A 24,105-nucleotide genomic window follows, 5' to 3' on the forward strand; every position below is an offset into this window, starting at 1 on the left:
AGGATAAAATTAACTTCTAAGTAATACAGTCTTGAAGAATACATAGGGGGTAAAGTCGGTATCTATATAAAAATGGTATTATACGCAAAGATTTAACTGATGGTGTCGAAAATACAAATGTAATATTATTTTAAAGGGAAAGACTTTGTTTTAATGTTTACCACCCAGCTTATTTAGTAAAGTAGATTATCCACTACTGATTTATTGCTTTTAATATGATGAAACACCAGATTTGACAGCTAAATTAGCAGGATACAAGTACATTTTATCTTTAATTATTTTTGTAGCGTAGGACATGTACATACCCATATAAAAAGAGACTGTAGCAGATGCCTCCTAGAATCAACCGGTTCTTGTAAACATTGCATTTGTGCAGATTTTCCTACTTTGATTCCAAAATTGAGTACAATAAGATTAAAGGCAAATTTAGTAGCCAAAGAAAACCAAAAAAACCCAAAGTCCAGTTTGACGTCCCACAACATATGGTATCACTCTCCTCTCTTCAGAAAAAAAACAAAAAACCTAGCAGCACATAAAAAAAAATTTTACAAAACGTTTCAGTACTCTTTTTTCCCCTCCCATCAAAACCGAACAAAAATAAAGTGCAGCACCCATAAAAGTGTCAAGAAAATAGCCAAGTTCTTCCTTTCTTGTAACAAAATAGCACTTGGCCTCAGCAGTCTTAACCAAATCATACAGTGTCCATCATTTTGGATTCATCATCTTCTTTATGTACCACTGAGTTTAAACTGCAAAGAGCTGTATTGACAGAATACTGAAGATAATCTGGATTCTGGAAAACATAAATAGAGGGAAGAAACAATGGATGATAACCAGTTTTATGCCAGCATATACAACTACACGTTCAGTTTCACACTGTCTATTTCTCTGCGACGTATGTGGGAAAGAAAATGGGCTCAGAAGTCAAACTTGGGTTGAAACCCAAGAAGATAAAGAAAAAAATAGACAGGACCATCCAAAGAGGATGTGGCAAAGACAGATGACATACGTAAAAAACAGAAATGTAATAAACAGTTTTTTCCCTTTTAACAAAACGGTGCAAGTTAAATTATTTAGTCATAGAAGGGTACATCTTTCATGTAACTATGTGTACAAAGCTATTGATAATTTAAAAAAGATATGACTTTAAGTCAGCAATGTGTTTTAAAGATTACTATCTAATTACCACAGTAAATATTAAAAATGCAAAACACTTGAATAAGGAAAAAAATACAATTACCGAGTAAAAATTAGTTACCTTCAGAGTGTATTTTGGTTTTTCAAAGATTAAAAACAAACTCAAATGAGAAATTATTAATCTTTTGAGAGGTACTTAGATCCATGTATTAAAAATTGAGAATAAAAGAACATTTTAATTTCAATTTTTGTAGTTCCTAAATATTCTATCTGTTCGTTTCTAAAGCTAAGAAGAAAACCTTATTTAATAAATGCAAAAACAAAACCATTATTTGTTAAAGCACCATGACTAGGGACATAAGCCCTTAAAGACCCAGGACTTTATGAAATTCTTCCCTAAGGAGTCAATTTTGTCTATTCAGTTGTTCTGAATATCTGCCAGCTACTCTGTTTTACTACTGTTACACCCAGTTTCATCTGTTTATTTTTTTTTAATTTTTTTTTTTAACGTTTATTTTATTTTTGAGACAGAGAGAGACAGAGCATGAACGGGGGAGGGGCAGAGAGAGAGGGAGACACAGAATCGGAAGCAGGCTCCAGGCTCTGAGCCGTCAGCCCAGAGCCCGACGCGGGGCTCGAACTCACGGACCGTGAGATCGTGACCTGAGCTGAAGTCGGACGCTTAACCGACTGAGCCACCCAGGCGCCCCTCATCTGTTTATTTAATGAACACCAATGAGGAAAACAGCCCAAAGAGAAGATAGATGCCGTAAACTTTCCCATCTCATAAGTAGGCGGGGTTTTCAGAAGATCCTCTTAGTAAAGTAAATATGTGTAATTCCATTATTTGTAAAAGTCAAAAAGCTAGCCAGAAGTTGGATTATTCCCAATCAAGTCTTGATGAAGGCAATGGCACAAACAACCGAGTGAGGTCTGGAACACTTACGTGATGTTAGACCTCAGTTCGAGTCCTGCCATCGCCACCTAATGCAATGTAATCCTGGAAGAGAAAACTTAGCACACCGTAGTAGATTAAAAAGCTAGTCTACAGGAAAAACCTAGGGTAACTGTCACAACACCTCTAAGAGGCCTTGATTAGTTCTCTCAAAACTAAGGATGAGGGGATTTGGCTTATTTGACAAGATTGTTGTCAACTGAAAAAAAAAAAATGAAAAGCTAAAGTGTTACCCAAATTTAAGTTTTATAAAAAATTATTAAACCCTCATTACATTATCCCATTCTCCAAAGAAACAGAGCTAAGACCTTTACTGACAACACAAGCCCAATTCCAAAGGCCCTGAGAACGGAGCTTACAATTACTCTACCAAGACTGGACAGGAGAGGACCTCCAGAACTCAAGATCCATCTCCCCAGGAACTGTAAAATCTACGGAGAGACTTAAAAACAAAAAGCAATGAACACACCTAACCTAATCCACACTTAAACTGAACTGATTACCCCATATTCTCATCTAGTAGCATTCCCAACACATTTCTCGTCCCAGTGACCGGTTCCTCCCAAGGGGACATGACTGCGTATTTCGTCCTGCTCCTAGCGTGCGATTCAGCAACCGTCTGTAGTGCAGGTGAGTGAGCAGTGCAGGGGACAGAGATCCGGGACCGGAGTGATCAGCCGCATCAACTGCTGGACTGACTTGAGGCCGACTGCCTAACCTCCGTGAGCTTCAGTTCACTCATCCATAAAAATGAATGAAAATGAATCACAGGGTTTTGAGAAGATTAAACGAAACAACATATAAGGTATTTTGCAATCTACAGACTGATGATAATAAAAATGGGATATTATCATTATGGTGAGCTTTTCTTCCAAAAGCTTCCCCTCAACCAGTCAAAAGTCCTTCGGTGCATCCAGCTGAAATTTTACACAGCCCTTCCCTCCCTCAGGAGGACTGGCGCAGAATGCTCAACTTTTCCAACCACGAGGAACAGTCTGTTAGCCCACAGGAATTAAGTCTGAACGACCCCGATAATATCAGCAATTTCAAAGTGTCAAAATTGTACAATCTCAGCCCCGCACCTCGCAAATGTGACAGCAAGGAACGCCTAGCAGCAGGCCTCAGCTGCTACCGGTATGTGCAATAAGAACTTAGTTCTCTCAGACCAGAAGCAGCTCTTTGGTAATAGAGGCCAGTTCTCTTTTAACGTAGATCTTTTCCCTCTTATGTTCAGAATCAATGACGTCCCTCCAAGTCTCTTTTTTCCTTTCTATTCATTATGGGGTATCTTCATTTTAGGAGATTTATATATTGTATATATTGGATGTGATGGTGTCTTACAGTCATAAAATTCCCTCGGAAAGACTAGTTAGATGTGGGCTATTTCTCAAAGAAGAGGAAATCATTACCCTATTTAAAGACATTAAGAGATGTCAAATCAGGACAAATCAAGGGGGAATATTGCTTATCTATCTAAGAGGTAACATTACTAACTATGTAAAAATCAAGATCTTCATTATTTCTATCCTTGAGAATATTTCTGGCTGAGTTGAGTATTATCAACTCTTGTCCTTAAATTGTCACTTTGGCCTACAATTTATGTAACGGAAATGGTGAAATTATAGTCATAGGTATAGGTACTGAAAATCTCAATTCCTACTGCTTTATGAGATTTACAACTACAGGGCTCTCCTCACATTGTCTTCTGAATGAGAATTCCCTTTTCACTATGTAGTCAACAGACTAACCTGACTAAAGTTGGTCTTAGAATCTTGGGGTCTGGAAATGAGAGATGACTGAGCTCAATTACAGTGCCACCACAATTAGCACAGGCAGCAATTTTGTTGTGGTAACTTAAAACTGCAATCCACAGTATCAGACCACTGGTCTAACCTCTCCTTCTGACATAAGCGACACAGCTGTATCTTGATCTTGTTGCAGAGGCTTAGACGGTTGACGCATATTACTAGAAAGAGCAGCTTAGCATAAGGTGCACTGACATACTAAGCATGCTACCTCTGCTAAGCGACGCCAACATTTAATAAGACAGTGTTAAATAAACTCATGGAACAAATCACCTTGGTTGCCACTGAGATGTATGCTCTGAAGCCAACTCATCCTAAGAAATTCTTCACAGTATAGTTCCACTGAGAATGAGGGGCTACTCAGGAGCCATGCTGAGAAGTTTAGGACTGAGATGATCAATAGGTAACACCTGCCCTTAAGGATGCTTAGGTACAAGGGGCCTGGACGGCTCAGTCGGTTAAAGCGTCTGACACTCGATTTTGGCTCGAGTCATGATCTCGAAGGTTATGAGATCGAGCCCTAGTGTTGGGCTCTGTGCTCACAGCACGGAGCCTCCTTGGGATATTCTCTCTCTCTCTTCCCCCCTCCCCTGCTCGCGCACACATACTCTCTCAAAATCAATAAACGTTAGAAAAAAAATGCTCAGGTACAACCCTTCTATATTTGAAGGAGTGGAATTTGGTGTCTAAATCCCCAAGGGAGGGAAGACATTTATTTAGTGACCAAACATGGCATGAGATGAAAGAGTTATCTTTTGAGGCGAAAATATTTAAAATGACCTCACATATATTACATGTAAGAAGAATCGTCCAAAAGAAGAAAAATTGTGTGAGCTGATAAGTTTATAAAGTATTTGCTTTTCCAACTTACTTGTGATAAGGATTCTAACGAACCTATAGATCCAACACCAGAATGGGGAACATGATTCTGAACTGTCATAGGTTGAAAACTTGGTGATTGAGAATAAAGTCTGACTCTTGACTTGAAAGCTTCAAGTTCATTTTTGAACGCTTCGAAATAACCTTCTTCCTCTGCCTAGAAAACACAAAGAAGCAAAGACTGTTTTTTAAGACTTCCAGACCACACAGTAAATTCTAACAAACATACATTAGATCTGAAGTGAAGGAAGTAAAGATAAGGTGAATAGTTTAAATGTATGTAGAAAACACCAAGATCCTTGTCAGATTTGTGAAAACTACCAATTTCACAGGAATACGAAGAATTGGCTTTGTCCATTTCCCTCTGCTCCAGCAAAATAAACAGCACGCGCACACGCGCACACACGCGCACGCACACGCACGCACACACACACACACACACACACAAATATAACAAAAGAAAGTAGGTATTCTCCGTATTTCTAGATTCTTGACAGGATCCAAAGTAAGTCTCATTTAACCTGTCATATTCATTCTATCCCTTCCCATTGCCAAGCAACAACCAAGGGCTATTCTTAAAACGTTCTAATTCTCCATCGATTACCTGTTTATAATAATTCTCCAACTCTATACTCCCTATTTGTAAAACCATGAAAACTAAATAAAATTCAATATTCACCTCCATTACGGAAGCATCTTAGTGTTTTAGTGAAGCAAATACCTTTTCAACATTATGGAGAGAAAAAGTATGAATAGTATGCTGCAGGAGGGGAACTCCCTCCAATGATGTATGTAATGCAAGCAAGATTCTTGATGTAAAACACCCAACTGGCAGTTGCCTCCACTTAAGTCTCCCCTGCAGGTAAAGAATGACATGGCACATACCCTACACTAACAGGACTTTAGGCTTTAAGTTCAATGATGGAAGAGATTTTGTCAAAATCTCATTCCATGATCTCACTGGGCCCATTTGTGTGGAATGCTGTGTTTTCTTTCATGTAGTCTAGGTCTTGTGGATTAGTTATTAGCATTATGTCCATACAAATCATGCAGACAACATTCCGTGCTGCCATTTTATCTTTTTATGAATCCAGCAGCCACTTCTTTAATTGCAGCATTTCACTTTAATCAGCGTATGGCACTTGTGTGGACACCCAGGACGTCAGCCTGCATATCCAGAGGTAACCCTTCCCAAACGGTTATGCAACTGCTATTAAAGGAACCAAGCGGCACAAGTGCTGGCGTGCCTAAGGCCTGGGGATTGAGGTCTGGAGAGACTGGACTGATTCTTGCCGAAGTAACCCACGGGTCACTTGCTTCGTCTCTCTGTGCTACTTTCCCAACTTGTAAAATAGAAAATAATACACCTTATAAAATCTTATGAGGATTTAACGAGCTAATCCATGTAAAGTTGTTAGAATAATACCTGGCACAAGGTAAGCACTCTATGAAAGTTAGTTATTCCTGAACTTAAAAAAAAATTATGAAGAACATAATGTTTACGATTAAAGACTTTTCAGTTCTACTTTGACAAAGTAAATTTCAAAGGATACACACGGTTTGGCTATGTTCCATTATTCTATTAAGCACTAGTCCAAACACAACCAATAATGTAAGGCAAAGAAGAAAGTATGGCTTTTGTTATACCTATGTGTCAAGTGAAATTTAGAACAGTCATCATAAGCGTAACTAAAATACCAGCTCCATCATTACTCATTAAAACTCTACTGTTTTGGGGAAATGTCCTACTTAGGCTGCACTTTAGAAGAGTTTACAACATTTAAGGTAGAGCTACTATCACTCTGATACGTTAAAGTTCAATACATTTAATACATTTTCCCCCTGTTTATAAAAGAAAATATTTTCACTCTAGTATATAAAAAAGAAAATGGAAATCACTTATAATTCTCCCATCCAGATGTTATCAAAGTTAAGTTTTTGGTGTATTCCCTTCTAACATCTAATTGTGTATGCTGAAATGTATCAAGTCACTCCTTTGCCTCTTTGGTTTTACTGCTTACGCATGTATCCTTCAACAGCGTATTGTTCAGTTCTGCTTGTTTTGAAACTTCATAAAAAATACAGGATACTCTTTGCTTTTTCATCCACAGTGACGCTGGTTACTATTTTACCAAATGAACATCCCACAGTTTATTCCTTCTACTGTCAAGAGACACCTGGGTTGCTCTCAGGCTTTTGCTATTATGAACAATTCTCCTCTGAACATTATGTATCTGCACATGTAGCCTTGCTTCTCAAGGGCAGCAGTTCTCAAACTTTATGCTCTCAGGACCCCCACTCCCTTTACACTGTTGAAAACGACTGAGGAACCTGAAGAGCTCCTGTTTATGTCGGCCATTATTTGTCAATGTTCACTGTGTTAGAAACTAAAACCCAGGCATTTAAAAATTATCTAAAATATAACAAATTCATTACATGTAAACATTTATAACACTTTTATAAAAAAAAAAAAAAAAAAAAAACAACCGTATTTCTGAAACAAAAATATTTACTGACAAGTCTGGCTTAACAGAAGATAGCTGGATTCCCACATCTGTTTCTGTATCAAATAACATTTTAGTGTCACTATGGAAACGGTTTTGACTCTAGGCCTCCCAAAACCAGGTCTTGAAGACTGTTGGGTGTCCCTGGACCACATGCTGAGAAACCTGTTCTCTAGCATATACACCTAGAATTTCTGGGTTTTAGCACTTGTTCAACTCTACTAGGAAGTTTTCCAAAGTGGTTGCACCAATTCATACCTCTACAAGAGTCAATGTGAATTCTTAATTGTTCTTCTTGTACAACTTTTCAATCATTACTAATCTAGTAGAGAGTGTGAAATGGATTTAATCTTTCAAGATTTGTCTATTTTTCTTTAATATGGCCAATACATATCACTTCTTTTGATTTACAGCAAAGCATTGCCTCACATCATTAAAAATTCTTAAATTTTAATGTCTGCATAATATTTTATGTACCACAGATTGTTTTTATCCATTCCTCTAGTTGTTGAATTTTTAGGTTGTTTCTTGTTTTTTTCCATTACAAAAGTCATTTCTCTTTAACTGTGAGTTCTTTTATTTTATTTTTGTTAAACTGTGAGCTCTATACATGGAGGATTACCATACCTACACTATACTCGCATCATCTTAAGCTGCAGTCCTTGCATTCGTAGGCAGTCAATACTTACTGGCCTCTTATAGAGCTCCCTTAAGTCTAAATTAGCATGAGATCAGCAATGTAATTTTTTCCCCCGGTATAAAATCTATAGGGTTTAGCCTGTGGCATTCTGGTTGGGTGGCTTCCTTTAACGTATATGGACCAAAGAGGTCTCAGCTAAGGCTTAATCTTCCCATTCATTTATTTTTAATATTTGATTTTGAGGGAGGGAGGGAGAGGGAGAGGGAGAGGGAGAGGGAGAGGGAGAGGGAGAGGGAGAGGGAGAGGGAGAGGGAGAGGGAGAGGGAGAGAGAGGGAGAGAGAGAGAGAGAGAGAGAGAGAGCGCGCGCGCTGGGGAGGGGCAGAGAGCTGGGGAGGGGCGGAGAGGGAGAAGGAGAGGGAGAAGGAGAGGGAGAAGGAGAGGGAGAAGGAGAGGGAGAAGGAGAGGGAGAAGGAGAGGGAGAGGGAGAGGGAGAGGGAGAGGGAGAGGGAGAGGGAGAGGGAGAGGGAGAGGGAGAGGGAGAGGGAGAGGGAGAGGGAGAGAGGGAGAGGGAGGGAGGGAGAGAGAGGGAGGGAGGGAGAGAGAGGGAGGGAGGGAGAGAGAGGGAGGGAGGGAGGGAGAGAGGGAGGGAGGGAGAGAGAGGGAGGGAGGGAGAGAGAGGGAGGGAGGGAGAGGGAGGGAGGGAGGGAGGGAGGGAGGGAGGGAGGGAGAGAGAGAGAGAGAGAGAGAGCGCTGGGGAGGGGCAGAGAAAGAGGGAGACAGAATCCAAAGCAGGCTTCAGGCTCTGAGCTGTCAGCACAGAGCCCGACGCGGGGCTCGAACTCACACACCGTGAGATCATGACCTGAGCTGAAGTCGGATGCTCAACTGAATGAGCCACCCAGGCGCGCCCCTTAATCTTCCCATTTAAAAATATTAAATAGCTACTTACTTTGGCTTTCTGGAAAAATAAACGAAAACACCCTCTTGGATCCACATTACAGTTTTTGGCCATTTCCATAATAAACTGCATCACAACAGCTTGATGTGCTATTTGTTCCATTAGAGCCCCTTTCTGAAAACAGACATTAAAATTACCAAGAAATACCTCTGGAAATATATTTGACATTGTGCTTACTATGTGGATTTTAAAACATGATTTTCAAATAGGCTAAAAAAGAAAAAGGTTTAGAGTATACTGGAACAAAGAAATGAGGCAGCAAAAAAAGCCTACTGGCAAAATGTCCTTATGCTAACTAAAACAACTATAAAAGTTCCCACGGTAAACTCAAGTAGGTCTAAAAACAAAAAATTATAATTCTATTTAATAACCTTCCTGTTTTCATTTAAAGGAAGTAACATAAAAAACAAAAAACCAAAAAAACATATCAGAATTAAATTAAGGGTCCCAGAAACTCAAGGTTTACACAATACCTGTTCAGCTTCTAGATGAAAACACCATAAAATAAGATATTTAGCAGTTTCTTCACATACAAGGTATGGATGGTCAGACAAAAATCTCTGACTATCATCCCATCGACTCAACATACCTATAAAAAAAGGATTAAATCACAATTGTCAAATACTCTTCTAAACAAAGAAATGGTATTTTAAAATGATTCTCTTTAAAGACAATTCACATTACTACAGCAATAGGTTATGGTAAAAGAGCAAAGAAAGAATAAAACTCTTTTAAAGCAATACCCAATATATTGGAAACAGCTTCCAAAATTCACAGGAAGTTTCATTTCAGATAATTAGGTTAAAATAGGGCGACTGGTTTAAAGTAAAAAAAATCCTGCAGCTGAGGAATGCCTGAAATTCCAGGCAAACTGGCTGGTCATCCTAGGCGGAAGTACGTACAAATGATTTCAAGACACTCAATATTATTTACTCACAGAATACAAATTTTTCTATTAGAGAGATGGAGAAGAAAGCAAAACCTCAAGAAACTATACTTAGCAAAGATGTAATAAAAGTGAAAAACCCCATCATCTCTAATTTATTAAAAAATGTCTAAGCTGATAAAGTCAAATGTTGACAGCAGAGAAAACCAATCAAGTATGATAATAGTAAATGTACTTTAACCATTTAGTCATGTTTATAACACACAGAAAACCTTTTAGAAATTAGTGAAGCATATTTAAAAGCAGATGCCATTTTGCTTCAAAATATCAAGCTAATCCAAATACTACTTAAGGTGTATCTGTATCTTTATCCAAATTAATAAGAAATTTGGCCAAAAAGTCAATACCATCATGGAACCAGCAAAGCGTTCAGCTTTTAACTTTGTCCAGTAAGCTTTACACATGAATAAATTAAGTAGAACAACATTAGCTTTAGACTCTTAAGACTCATCCAAAGAAGTCTGTATGTCACTGAAGCATTCTGGAAATTTTAGAAGGTGGTGTCAATAGTTTGGCAGTGACATCCTTCCTCTAGATACAAATTGAACTTCTATATGTTAAAGTTCCACATTAGAACACAAAGAAGAACAAAACTGAGGACAAATGTCTTTTTGACAAACACACGTTTAGCAACACATGGGAATCGACTGAAAAGAAATGATTACTGTTTCTCATTTAAATAAAGGAGGGAGGAAGCATTTTAGCATTTTCTCGTAAAGAGTTTTATTAAGTATTTTCCCAATGCTTCAGATGGAGTGAGTAGGGCATTTTAAATTCTGAGAAACAATGATTTTGAAAGTTACTTAAAACTACTTCTCAAGCTACAGTTAAAGAGTCTAATAACTTCTGAGGGTCAGATCTAAAGAAAGCATAATCCTTATTTCTTATACCTGAAGCCATAAAATAAATCCTATGAAGCAGTTTTGCGTTAGCTTTGTTAGAGTCCTGAAGAGGTATTTCAACTCTATCCACCATCCACACAGAGAGCACTGCTTCTGTTTACTTCTCCATGGCAGGATCATGACTTACTGAGGCACCCAAATCCTATCCATTTTGGTCTCTTTTACAGGAAGGATAATACGAAATGGTTAGTGACATTTATAGGATCATGAGGGTGTCATCGAATGTTAAAAATTTTAAACTATCCATTTAATGCCTAAGACAAAATACTTGAGGTTGACCACAGCTTTTCTTTATCTGAGAAATACCTCTCATCACTTGATTTCAAAAATGCATACCGATTATCATGAAACTGACACGTCAGGTTACAAGAGCCCACACACACCTTCGTGGAAAGAGTGTGGCATTTTATGAACAAAATACTTCAAGAAACTCCAGGGCTTTAGTGGAACAACATACCTGAAATCACTGTGACGTTATTTTACAATTTGTAAACAAACTACGAGTAGCACAATCTCTCGTGGTGACTGAAACAAGCAGACTCAGAAACAAACGGCCTAGGTCCGAATACTGGCCTTACCATCTCCTATGCCTTGGCTAGCTCTATGCCTCCTTTTCCTCTTCTGTAACATAGGGCTAAAAATAGTATCTCATTCAGAGGGTTTCTGTTGAGAATTAAATGAGTTAATACACACGAAGCATTGGGGACAGTGCCTGACAAGAGGGTACATACTAGGCAGTATCAACACAAAAGGGAACAATTCCCTCTTTCAGCGAATATTAGACGCTTTGGAGAAGACTAATATAGTCATTTCAACCGGCCGGCCAATCTCTGAATGCTCGAAAAACCTTATCTTGATGAATTAGAATGCTTTAATTGTGTGCTTCCACGTATGTATTTTCCTGAACATCTAAATCCCAGTCCATCCACCAGCTCTCGATATTCCACCGGATTCCTAAAACGGTTGCCCAAGACACACGACCTTACTGATTTCCCTTTCCTCTTGGCGTTATCCTTACAGAAAACCAGATCTGAAGCCTTCACATCACACTAATGATTTTCCTGTCTCTAGCTGCTGAAAACATCCCAACAAGGTTGAGAATTTCTCAGTGGAAGTTAAATAACCTCTTCTTCTGTATTTCCCGAGTCCCAGATCACCTGTATTTCCAGTCACCTGCCACCAGACAACTATTTCTACCTACACGTTTGCACATAAACTCCTCTTATTTGGCACCAAACCCATTTTTCTCTCCCTGCCAGCTGCAGTGCTTCACAGGCTCCATGTCACCCACTCAAGAATTCTAGAAATTCCTCTAGACATTTCCATTCCTCCCACATCAAACTGATCACCAAGTCTTGTGGTGACACTATTATAAGCTGTTAAGATGGTGAATCATGTTAATAAATTTTCCAATGTTAAGCCATCCTTGAATTCTTAGGATAAACCCTTTAAAAATACTTCTTTTTCATGTTATAAAAATGATGTATATTCATTGTGAAGAATTTGAAAAATCCAGAAAATCATCTGCAATCCTACTACAAGAGATGATTAATGTTAATGTTAACACTTTAATGTATTTCTTTCTGGAAATTTTTTTTAAGTAGGCTCCACGCCCAGCGTGCAGGGCCTGAACTCATGACCCTGAGATCAATACCCGAACTGAGATCAAGAGTCAGACACCTGCCTGAGCCACCCAGGGGTCCCAGGGCTTTATTTTTAATTACTTAAATAAAATTAGGTGCCTGGGTGGCTCAGCTGGTTAAATGTCTAACTTTGGCTCAGGTCATGATCCCACGGTTCGTGGGTCTGAGCCCCACAGCAGACTCTGTGCTGACAGCTCATTCTGTCTCCCTCTCTTGCTGTCCCTCTCCCCTCCCCTGCTCCTGTGCTCGCTCTCTCTCTCAAAAATAAACACTGAAAAAATTTAAAAAAAAATTAGAATCATATCATGCATATTAGTTTTCTATTCATTTCACTCCACATTCTATTCAGGAGTTTTTATACTAAATGTTTTTCAAAAAACAGGGTATCAATGTGGTTTCGAAAAGCAATGTGTAAGCGCTTACATTGAGGAAATGGAATATCTACCTTCAATACAAATGAGAAAAATCCCATCAGAGTATTTATGCAAACATTTACATCTTTCAGTAAAAATTCCAGTGACGACATCCCACATAGATTCAAAGATGTTAAATCACAGCTAACTTTGGCTGGAAGTGAAAAGCTGATGTACCATGAAAAACCGTGTTAGATCATCAAAAAGCAGCTCTGATGATCACAAAGAAAATGAGGTCAGAGACGCACAGGACTTGGAATAAAACTTCTGGGAAACTGAAAAGAAAACAGACTTTGCTGCTAAATTGGTATATTTATAAAACACGAGTTAACTAAATTAACAAATTAAATTCAACTGTAGGGAGGGAAATCCAAGATTTCATTGCTTCAAAATACTCCACGATATGGTTGTACCATTTATCATTAGATGGTAAAGTCACATAAGTAAGATGGTCAACAAACAGCACAATGGAAATGTTAATGTGAGGCACACATGAAACCGCAGGGCAGTAACCGGTGTCAGGTCACCGGAGCCCTTCACAGCTCTCTGTGTCTCAGGCTCGTGCCTTCCAAGAGTTGGGAATGCAAGCCAAGTTTGGAAAGCCTCCGCCGGAAACTTTAATTACAGCTGCTATTCCAGATGTGATACACTTTGAAGAAGTGTATCAATGTAGTCATAATCCTGACAAATGCTTCCTTCACTCTCCGCCATAATAAGCATAGAACACCAGAAACATCTGCTTGCACCCAGCAGGAACAGCATTACACTTCCACTGAGCTGCCTAAGGTCTCTGGCTGCTCTGTGCCACAATTCAGTCCACAGGGACTTCCATCATCCCACCATCCCGCATGCCTGCAAGCTGGTCCACGTCATGCTGACAGAACTTGGTGAGCAGGAAGTGGCAGGTATCCCAGATGTCTTGGTAAGATATATGCAGGCCAGAAAGTAGGAAAAAAACACATGGAAAATTTGGGAGCCTACTACCTTAGTAACATTTCTAGGGATCCAAGGAACTGCGGCAAGTAGGACATCTCCTCCAAAGGAAAAAGGCAGCGTGCATTTCCATCAAAAAACAGGCACAGTGTGAATCTGGGAGTGGCTATGAGGTCTGGTTGACTTTGGAGACAATAAGGCTCTGATTAGTCTTACGGGATGAGACAATGGAAGCCCCAACACGCAATGGCAAAACCTCTCCTTATCAGTCCTCTACGTATGGAGGTCAAGTCAGCTTTTTTCCTCAGCCATCTCCCTGTTTGCATAATATTGTATAAATTCAGGACTCTCGGTGGCAGACTTGAGATCATGCAGAGATTCAATGGCACGGGATCTCCCATTAAGGATATTCCAGGATAGCCTCTCAATACCTAATTTGCCAGTAGCAGAAACCAGCGCATGGTGGTGCCATGCTTCCACCACTAACACGTCTGTGGTCCTACTAAATGAGTTATTGCCCACATCACATTACTTCTTGACCCAGAAATTCATTCTACAACAAAAGACATGAAGACAAGAGGCTCACGAAATTCACTGGTCCTATAAACATCACCACCCAGAAGCAGGTATTATGGAATGGTTAAGTGTTTTGCTGAGGACTTAAAGAGTCGTAGTGCCAGATGGGTTACAATACCCTGTGAGGCTGGGTCATTCTCCCACACAGAATTGCTTATTAAAGTGCTCTGTCTGCAGCAAAAATGAGGGGACCATGTTGCACCATTAGGCTTCCCATGGCTCCAAAGCTTACAGAAGGCCATCTGGGTGAGAGCACCTTAAAAGATGCTCTTCTAGTACATGGAAGCAAGGACTCCAGGTGGGAGTGGCAAATCACACTGTCACAACCAAGACTCATTTACAAAATTGTAAAAAGTAAACCCTGTTCGCTTCGTCAAGTTCTATTCTTTACTTAATTCGAATATACAGCCTTTCTTTTTTTAAAACAAAGAGAGTGAGAAAAATGAATCCTTTATGAATGAACTACAGACAAAGGGGAAAAATCCATAGTAGCAGCAACCGTTTTAACGTAACTGAAGATGAATGAAATTCTAAACGCTTAGGGGAAAAAAAACACCTTTGGAAGTATATTTCCAAATGCCACTTAATAAGATGAACATACTATAAATGAAAACTATGTTGACTAAATTAACATGTGACTTGGGATCAAAATACAGACCTTGAACCTTAACCACTAACACTTCCCAGAAGCACTCTCTCCCAGCAGCACCACACTGCTTACGCGGTGCAACACGTTATTTCCCAACTCTGCACTCGCTGCTGCTCCCTCATCTACACGGGGACCTCCTCCTGTGTGTTCTTCAGTCTAGCTCAGATGTCACCTCCTGTGCGAAGTCTTCACTACATCACCCCAAGCCCGCTGTCTTTCTTCAATAGAGGAAACTCGTTTTCAGTACCCTGTAGACATATTTCTATTACTGTACTCATCCGAATAGCAGCTGAAGGATCTGCGTGACTTATACAGCAACTATTCCCAAACCTGCAAATAACGAATGCTAATCAGATGCCAATGGAAGCAAAGAGGGAAAAAGAGAAAAAGCAAAGACCAGTTGGGAAACAGAAAGATGCTGTGGAGTAAACAAAGACTAGGTCTTAGAGGGCAGCATTATATAATAGACTGAGTTTTGCTGCTCTTCACAACTTAGTTTGCTGTCAATCTATTTATTATCCAAAAAAAGGGTCTAAAACGAGAGCTGTACAACTGTGCCAGAAGTGGCTATCCAAAAGGAGTTTTGTCATTTACCTTCTTTTTGGTACCCATTATAATACAGACACTTTTTGTACACATATTTACGGTATCACTTTATAAAAGAAGGAAAACTAAGCAGCACACTTACCAAAATGTCTGATTTTTTGTTCATATTTCTGCATAAATGATTTGGATTTATCTTCATCTTCTATTTCTTTTCTTTTATCTTGATTAATAAAACTCTAAGAAAAAAATTCTTTAAGTTAAAATCAGATTTTATATTCTAACTGAATCTTTCTCAGATACTGAATGCCTAGCAATCCTTCCTATAAACACTATGACAAGATGGTACAGTATTATACTGATATTATATCATTAAATTTATCTGTTAAACTCATTTAAAAAGTTAAAATTTTCTGTACTGGTTTCGACAGTTTTAAAAAGTGATGTATGTGTGAAAATTATAAATACTTTAGAAATCATACAAATTCCCTATTAAAGCACAGAGAGATCCTTTACATGAATTGCATGTAAATTTGCATTATTCATTGCTATTAAATATTTGCAGCTCTAGTCTAATCTTCGGAGTTCTTGCTGGAAATAAACTTAGATTTTCAAAGCATATAGAGAATGAAGTATATCTGATATAACTTCTTGGCTAAGACATAAACCTAAAATATAGACCCTTGGTTTTAAACTTTTCTTAGGAAAGGCCAAACAATTTGATTCTGAAATCAAGTGCAAATTCTATTAAGGAAGTGCTTATTTTCAATTAAATAAGTCATAAAGCAGATCAAGATGAAGTTTTTATCTAGCCAGAAAAACTGGCAGGACAGTTTCTCAGAACATTCTGTGATCACATTTAAACCTTGAGATCATCACTGCCAAAAAAGAAAATTGCAAACCAGCTCTGCCAGTTTATAATCTGAAAGCACACAAATTTACATATTTCAAAATAAAAGCATTTTTTCTTTTACATAACCTGCTATCTAGACCAGCACTGTCCAATAGAAATATAATCCAAGTCACAAATATAAAGTTTTCTATTAGCCACATTAAAAAGCAAAAAGAGACAGATGAAATTAGTAACCCATTTATTTAAACCAACATATCCAACATATGATCATTTCAACATGTAAGCAAGACAAAAAAATATTCATGAAATATTTTACTCGGTTTTGTACTAAGTCATCAGAATCTGGTGTGTATTTTACACTTACAGCACATCTCAATTCGGACTAGCCACATTTCAAGCGCTCAATAGTACATGTGGCTAGCGGCTATCGAGTTGGACAGCGCAGATCTAGACCAGTCCTCTCAAGTCTCAAGCTCCCAGACAAAAGCAATGTACGATTTTGAGCAAATGACTGGAACATAAAGATAATCCTAATTAAAATGTGGTATAAATGTAGGCTATGTTATAACCCAAGTTCAAAAACAAACAACAACAACAACAAAAACAATTAAAAGCAGAGACAAATGAAAATGTTTTCTTTGTGACCACTGTGTTAGGAGACATTAACTTTATAAAACAAAGAAACACTGCCTTGACCATTCTCTCTGGAAGAAAAAAAATATTTTAAATAGTTATGGTGTATAAATGCAAACCAGAAATAAAGTAAGTGCTAAGAAGACACACCCCTTGGAACAATATGTATAGACAGACACAGTGAATCATTCAGATAAAGAATGATCGTGGTATGTGTTCAGGGGTAAATAAATATATACTGGCATGAGTACATAAAAAGTCTAGAAAGATACAACTTACTGTTAACAGTGGTTATCTCTGGGAAATGAAACTGGAAGTGAAGGAAGCCTTTCAATTCTATTTCACATACTCGTGTGTTGTTTTGTTTTTAATTTTTTTTTTTTTGAGGGGAGAGTAGTGGGGGAGGGGGGAAGGGAGAAGGGGAGGAAGAGAACGAGACGGAAAGAGAGAGAGAAAGACAGAGACAGAGAGAGAGAAGCCCAAGCAGGCTCCATGCCCAGCGCAGAGCCCAACGAAGGGCTCCATCTCACAAGCATGAGATCATGACCTGAGCTGCAATCAAGAGTCAGACACTTAACCCACCGAGCCACTCAGGCGCCCTTGTTTCGTCTTTTGTGATAAACATGTTGCACTCACAATTTTTCTCAACGTGATAAAGCACTGATCGAGCTAGTCGTGTACATTTAACCTGTGTGTATTACTTGCTGCGGCAGAACTAGCGCTGGTCCAAGGGAAGGAAATTAAAAGCGCTTAAGAGGGTAGGTTGCGAGTGGATGCTAGGACAGAAACCAAGAGTGTTATAGACTGAGAAGTCTACAGAGTAATGATGGTTAAAGATAAAGTGAATACGGACTTACACAAGAAAGAACAGTCTATCCCTGAAGCTGTGAGTTAAGTTTACAAAGAAAAAGAAGTACTACTTTGCACAGTAGTAAAAATGCATTTCATTGCCCATTTCTTCTTCAGACGCGACAAAGAATAAAGCCCACGAAATCGAGGGCGAAACAGAACACTACCCTTAATGACTACTAACTTGGCAAAAGTACCGTACTGGTCCTCTCGGTTATGTTGGTAATGCTAAATCTGGATTACTACCCGAGGTTTACTAAATACACACCAGGAAGTAACAGTGAAACACTCGTTCACAGACTCCGCATCTGCACGTCAGCATTACGCAGCGGACAGCAAGCCGACAGAAACAGCAGAGAGCTCTCGTAACATCTGAGCTTTACCACATGCCAGGCCCCGTCCCGTGGGCTTTTAAGACATTACCGTATTTAGTCTTCATAGCCACCCTTTATTGCTGAGGAAACTGAGGCTTAGAGAGGTTAAGTGACTTGCCCAAGGTCACAAGCAGCAGCATGTGACAAAGCTGAGGTCCGAGGCGGTCTGATTCCAGTCAACACTCACATTCGGCTATGCTTCAGGTCCGCGCCACACAGTCGCGTTCACGACCACCCCCGTTCGACGCTACGGGGATACAGGTTTCCTGTAGCCAACGCTTTTCATAAACTGTCAAAACTGTACACCATTCACAGCAATCTGCCGCTTTGCTACCAAATGTGCACAACCGGTCTGTACACACACTCAATTTCTTCTCCTTTCATTATGACCCAATCAGACGTCGTACCTTATTAAAAACATCCTTGCTAATGGCATCCATGTTCCACAGACACATTCTCTCTCTCTGTACGAGAGCCTCTTCTTTCTGCCTCCACTCTTCTTCATGTTGCTTCAGCTCCGATACCGCTGTCTGTGCTTTGGCATGTTCCTGATCCAAGGACTCCGAGTTATGCAGGGCTAGGCTACCAAGTTTCTGCTGGGCTTCTGCGAGATTCCATTTGCACGCCACAGAGCTCTTGACAAACTCTTTCTGCTTTTGGCAAGCCAGTTCAATTCCATGACTATACATCTGGAAACAAAACAATATTGTAAGAAACGAAGACGGCGACGGGTATGTTTGTGCAGCACGGTTTTATTTTCTTGCAGTCAAGGATTTCTGTACAGTCTTTTCTGGCACACAGGTATTCTGCCTTCTGTGTATGCAGAGTTATACTTTTATATTATAGGTCTTCTCTTCATCAACTAGATTCTAAGCTCCTTTATTAATCTATATACCACTTCCTTGACAACCATCAGGCAAAAAGCCTGATCATCAGCACAATGTTCTACACATAGCTGGTGCTCAAGAAACATTCGATTGACAGCTTCGTAGTACTGAAACAGCACAATAATTGGGAGCAAAAGCTTAAATCTAGTTCCTCACCTTACAATATGCTGAAAACCAGATCTTTAGGGTTTTGTTCTCCATCACACAGATAGTCTTTAACTTAATCCTAGTCAAAACAGGCAGAGCTATCAAAAAAACAAAAAAAAACACAACAAAACTGGTCCACCCTGATGACTGCCTCTGTTCCACTCATAAGCAACAGGAATTAGTCATAATGTTTACCGAACCACTACATGTAGGGCACTTTAGTGTTTAATTCCTTATATACCTCAGCTCTATAAAACAAAAGCTGAAGGTTCGTTCTTTAAGACTTCTCAGCCAAAACGCAGAACAATTTCAAACTACGTATTCCGAACGATTTTACTTCGATCTGTTCCCTAATCTGCACCACTCCTCAAGTCCTTATAATTTCATACCTCAATTATATAAATACAGTCTTTCTCACACGAAGCCATTCTCCACTCCACACCGGACTTGGAGTGATCTTGCCAAAAACCAAATCCGATCATTTTCCTCGTTCTTAGAGTCCTGGGATAAAGCACAAACTCTGCAGCGTGGCGCAGTCCTTCGTGATCTCACTTCCTACCATCTCTCCAGACTCAGTTCCAGTTACTCTCCCCCTTGTTTGCTGCTTCTTTCCACCGCCCACCCCTTTCACCGTGGCAACCCCTCACCCCCCCAACTCCTACCTCCATTCCAGATTCTGGCATCACTTCCTTACACCTTCTCTAATCCTTCCTTTCCCACCCAAGGTCTGCATACTTCTTAGTGGCGTTTTCACACAACATTGTGCTTAATTGTCTACTCAACTATCAGCTTCTCGAGGGGCTAGAATTCCGTAAGTCTTAGATGAATAAATGATTCTTCACTTCTTGTAACAGACTAGTGGTGGCAAATACGTTTTGCAAGTATTTTTACAAATATTTGAGGCAAATAGCACTCAAGGTCTTTACTTTGGAGCCGAGTCTTAGGTTTCTACTGCAGCAAATGTGGATGTTGTTGCTATTCCGGTGTTTTATTTACTCATTTAGTAGGCCTGAAGCCCAGGTATCACAAGGCCCTAACCAACCAAGTAATATATATAGATATACATATTTTGCTATCTGAAAATAGGAGCAAGAATAACTGTAGCCTAGCTATGCTTGAGCAGGAGCCAGGAAAAGGAGAAAAATGAAGCTATAAAATTTATCTTATAAGAAAAGACAAAAGTATACTAAGAAAGGCATATGGACAAATGGAAATGCCCTGCATTTTCAAATTGTGTGGGAGCAAATATTCATGTCTCAAATCAAACACAGAAATCTTATTTCCAAATTCTAAAAATGATTCATGTTTAAATTCTTCTCCACAGACTATACAGACAACATCTGGCATTTGAGCAAACTATCCAACATGTATTGAGATGATTAAAAAACAAAAAACAAAAAACAAAAAAGGTCATATTTTACCTGTGAACATATTGAGGTTTTAGGGGAACATTAAACATGACTATATTTTCATGAACATAAATTCAAAAAAGGAACTGCTGGCATTAGGTTTACTAACATCACTTTACAATTAAAAATGCTCAAACAGGATCTCTAAATTCCCAATTGCTTTTTACTTTAATTGGATCTCAGAACTGTACATCACATATGACATTAAGATGTCTAGATTCCCCATGTCTGGTAAAATTAAACCGAAGCTGTTTTTTGAAAAGATTATAAAATGCTTACAATTTGAATTTAACATTTTATTCTTTCCAAATATCCCAATCCAAAAACTTAAGTCCTAAAGCCAGCAAGACAAGTAAGTAGGTTATAAACACATGGACAAACTTAGCATTAGTCACTTGGCAAAACGTAACGCCAAAGGTAGTTTCAGCCTCGTGGTGTGACATCACAGGATGGGAAGTGCAGCAGGTAGGAAAAAACACTGTAGTAGAAGGCAGAAGTGGGTGCCAGTTTTAATTCTGCCACTAACTGGCTACAGAGTCTCAGAGAAATCACGTTTAATGAAGAAGGTAAGCCTGTTTACTTAGAAAATATCTCCAGCTAAATAAGCTTACAATTCCGAGTGCCTAAGTAAAGAGTTAATACACAGATATTTTCAAGTTTATCTTTTTGGTAATCTCTACACCCAACATGGGGCTCAAACCCACGACCCAGAGATCAAGAGTCGCATGCTCCTCCGACTGAGCCAGCCAGGCGCCCCTCACAGATATTCTCGAAGTTCAGAGTTTATCTCAGGTTACTTTTGTGATTCAACCACAAGGCGCTGAAATGCTGGAGACCTTTTATTTTCTCTCCATATGCCTTCAAAATTGACAAGACCAGCTGCTGTTCATTTTTCCCCCTCCATAACACATTCATTATACGCTCACATAACACATTTTGCATATACAGATGACACTAGCGATCCATAATTAGGGGGTGACTACTAACCTGTCGACGCTCATTCTGTCCTCCTAAAAAATGCCTTGCACTTTCCCAGAGACTGGCTGGCCCAAGTACAGTCTATGGTTATGAAACAGCATTTTTCTCCCTGAAGCCAACTAACCCAGTGTACTGGGCACAGGACCTTACACTTATTAGCAAATGATTTAAATCACTCATCTTTGCTAACAGCAAGATGTGCCTAGAGAAAAGCTGTTAATTCAATTAAGCTCTTAGGGACCCTACTCTGCAAGAAGCCTGGAAAGTAGAGACGTCCATAACCGTTTCTCCGGACATATTCGTGTTTAGTCTGTGTTCTTAAAATATTCTTCCAAAACACCCAGATTAGGAGAAAAACCGGGATAAGGTGATGAGTAGGTAAGCACTCCCTAAGACAGGACTCAGAAAAATCCCAAAGGGTACCTCATTTGGGTAAGTTTCAGAGGAAAGAAGGCTGGATTGAAACCCACAAGTAGCACCGGGAATCTGAGGAAGAACTCCGAAGAAAAGGGCAAACGTGTGCCTATGTGTTTTCACTGGAGACTGATGTGGAGCAAAACTAAAAACCTAACTGGAGGGGAAATGGTCACATTAATGGGACGGGTTTACACCCCCCTCAAAAGCGAGGTTTTACGGAATTTATTCGGATGTCCAAAGTCAATGAAATTGGATCCTAAATTTGTATAAAGTCAGGAGCTCAGCGAATTATTGAAACACAACCAACCCTTCGCTGTTCCTAACTATTAAGTGGGCACAAGCATTAGGGCCTTCAAGAGAATAAAGTGCTCGGGTAAAAACACGCACGAGGAGACAAAGGGTCAACGTTAGAGCGTTAGCCGCCCCAAATCTGGGTGCTGTCGGGGGGGGGGGGGGGCGGGGAAGGGGGAGGAACATCTTTCCAGGATGGGAAGAAATTAGCCAAGGTGAAAAGGTGTGCGTGGAGGTGGAGATTGGGAATACACGGCCAGCCCTTCTCAGAAGCCCTCAGAAGATGCTACAATAGCCGCGGGATGGCATCAAGCCCCTGACCCCCGGGAGTGAGATGGGGACGCAGAACAGGGTACAGGGAGGGTCGCAGGGGCAGGGCCGCGCTGGTCCCCAGGCCGGCACCTCCCCATCCCGCCCCCCCTCCCCGCCCCCGAACGCGGGACCCCTCTCACCTGGGCGCCGCCGCCCGGCAGCTGCGGGCAGCGGGGAGAACTGGGGGACACGTCCAAGTCACTCTCTTCCTCGGCCTCACCCTCGGCCCGAGGGAGGCTCCAAGGTCCCGGCGGCGGCCACGGCTGCTCCATGTCCGGCTGCCCCCGGCCCTAGAGCCGCCACTGCCAACGGGCTTGGCGTGAGCGGAACCTGCTGCGCGGAGCCAGCCGCCCCAGCCTGCCGGGGCCGTTACCCAGAATCCCTCTGCTGGCCGCGACGCCGACGCACACCCCGCGCTGGCCTGGGCCGCGGACGGCGGAAGAAGACGGACTGACTTGGCTACGTCACTTCCTGCTTGGGGGTTGGGGCTGGGAGGGCAGGTTCTGGGCGTGCGTGAAGGGGGTGGGTCAGGGCTTCGTGTTTAAGGTTGTGCTCTCTGAAACCTTTGAGCGATGCCAACATCCCCCTAAGGGCGCTGCGGGTGACATAGTGTTTAGTTGTGGCCTAGCGTTCCCTTCGCTCTGCACCGTGGGTCCCGGACGCCGAGAGGTGCCGGGTCCGCTTCGCAAGCTGTTTACAGACGGCAACGCCTACCTCTGCGTTGGTCTGCAAAGTAGCAGTTCTGAAGCGAGGGTGGGCGGAAAATAGGGGAGGATTTTGAAAGGCAGAGCCAAGTTTTCCCTCATTTCGAGTTCCAAGCTACAGGAGTTTGGCGAAACTTGGCTGGGAGGAGGAGCGCGTCGACGATGAAGTAGCCGAGCAAGCGCGGTTGATGAGGACGAATGCAGGTGATAGCGGACGAAGCCTTGTGTCGCTAAGTTATCTCATTTAGTCCTGAAGACGGGGAAACACACCCACGGGGCGCAAGGTCACACATTTGAAGGAGAGAAGCTATGATCACCCCGGGGGTCTAACTTCAAAGCGTGTAAGGCTAGCAACCGCACACTGCTGCCCTCCCTACCCGCGATTACAGGGACCCAAATAAAAACGAGACGCCATTTTTTCAATCTCCTAGATCCACAGACTTTGAAGTTTGTCAATACCGAGTGTTGGCAAGATGCGAGGAAATGCTTGTCCAAAGAGAATGTGATTTCTGTAACCTTTTTGGAGAGAGTAATTTGACAATGTCAGTGACCAAAGGGCTTTGAATCAGCAATTTCACTACCAGGGAATTCTCCCAACTGTTATTTTTGTACCAATATCCAATGATTTATCTATAAAGATGTTTATTGCAACATTCCGTGTGTGTGTGTGGGGGGGGGGGGGGGCAAGAAAAAAAACAGGAAACAATCTAATTGCCCATCAATAGAGGAGCCTAAATAAATTATGGTATATGGATACAACGCAATAT

The 24,105-nt window shown here is 40.6% G+C and overlaps 1 protein-coding gene across 1 annotated transcript; it reads right to left on the bottom strand.

Moving 5' to 3' along the window:
* Nucleotides 1–194: 194 nt before the first annotated feature.
* CDC37L1 (cell division cycle 37 like 1) lies at nucleotides 195–23,067 on the bottom strand. The gene is made up of 7 exons (XM_042964128.1): nucleotides 22,775–23,067; nucleotides 18,601–18,882; nucleotides 15,630–15,723; nucleotides 9,353–9,468; nucleotides 8,871–8,993; nucleotides 4,769–4,933; nucleotides 195–793 (listed from the first exon to the last, which is right to left on the bottom strand). Exons 1-7 carry the CDS (start codon nucleotides 22,904–22,906, stop codon nucleotides 692–694), a joined length of 1,014 nt encoding a protein of 337 aa, XP_042820062.1. The 5' UTR covers nucleotides 22,907–23,067; the 3' UTR covers nucleotides 195–691.
* Between the last annotated feature and the right edge of the window lie 1,038 nt (nucleotides 23,068–24,105).

The sequence above is a fragment of the Panthera tigris genome, chromosome D4 (assembly GCF_018350195.1).
Source record: "Panthera tigris isolate Pti1 chromosome D4, P.tigris_Pti1_mat1.1, whole genome shotgun sequence".
Classification (NCBI taxonomy): Eukaryota; Metazoa; Chordata; class Mammalia; order Carnivora; family Felidae; genus Panthera; species Panthera tigris.

Excerpts from the sequence above, each read along its gene's own strand:
- CDC37L1 (XM_042964128.1), bottom strand. The coding sequence starts at position 22,906 with ATGGAGCAGCCGTGGCCGCCGCCGGGACCTTGGAGCCTCCCTCGGGCC. Across the intron at positions 18,883-22,774 it reads TGCCGGGCGGCGGCGCCCAG|ATGTATAGTCATGGAATTGA; the intron begins GTGAGAGGGGTC and ends TTTTGTTTCCAG. Across the intron at positions 8,994-9,352 it reads TTCATCTAGAAGCTGAACAG|AAAGGGGCTCTAATGGAACA; the intron begins GTATTGTGTAAA and ends GTCTGTTTTCAG.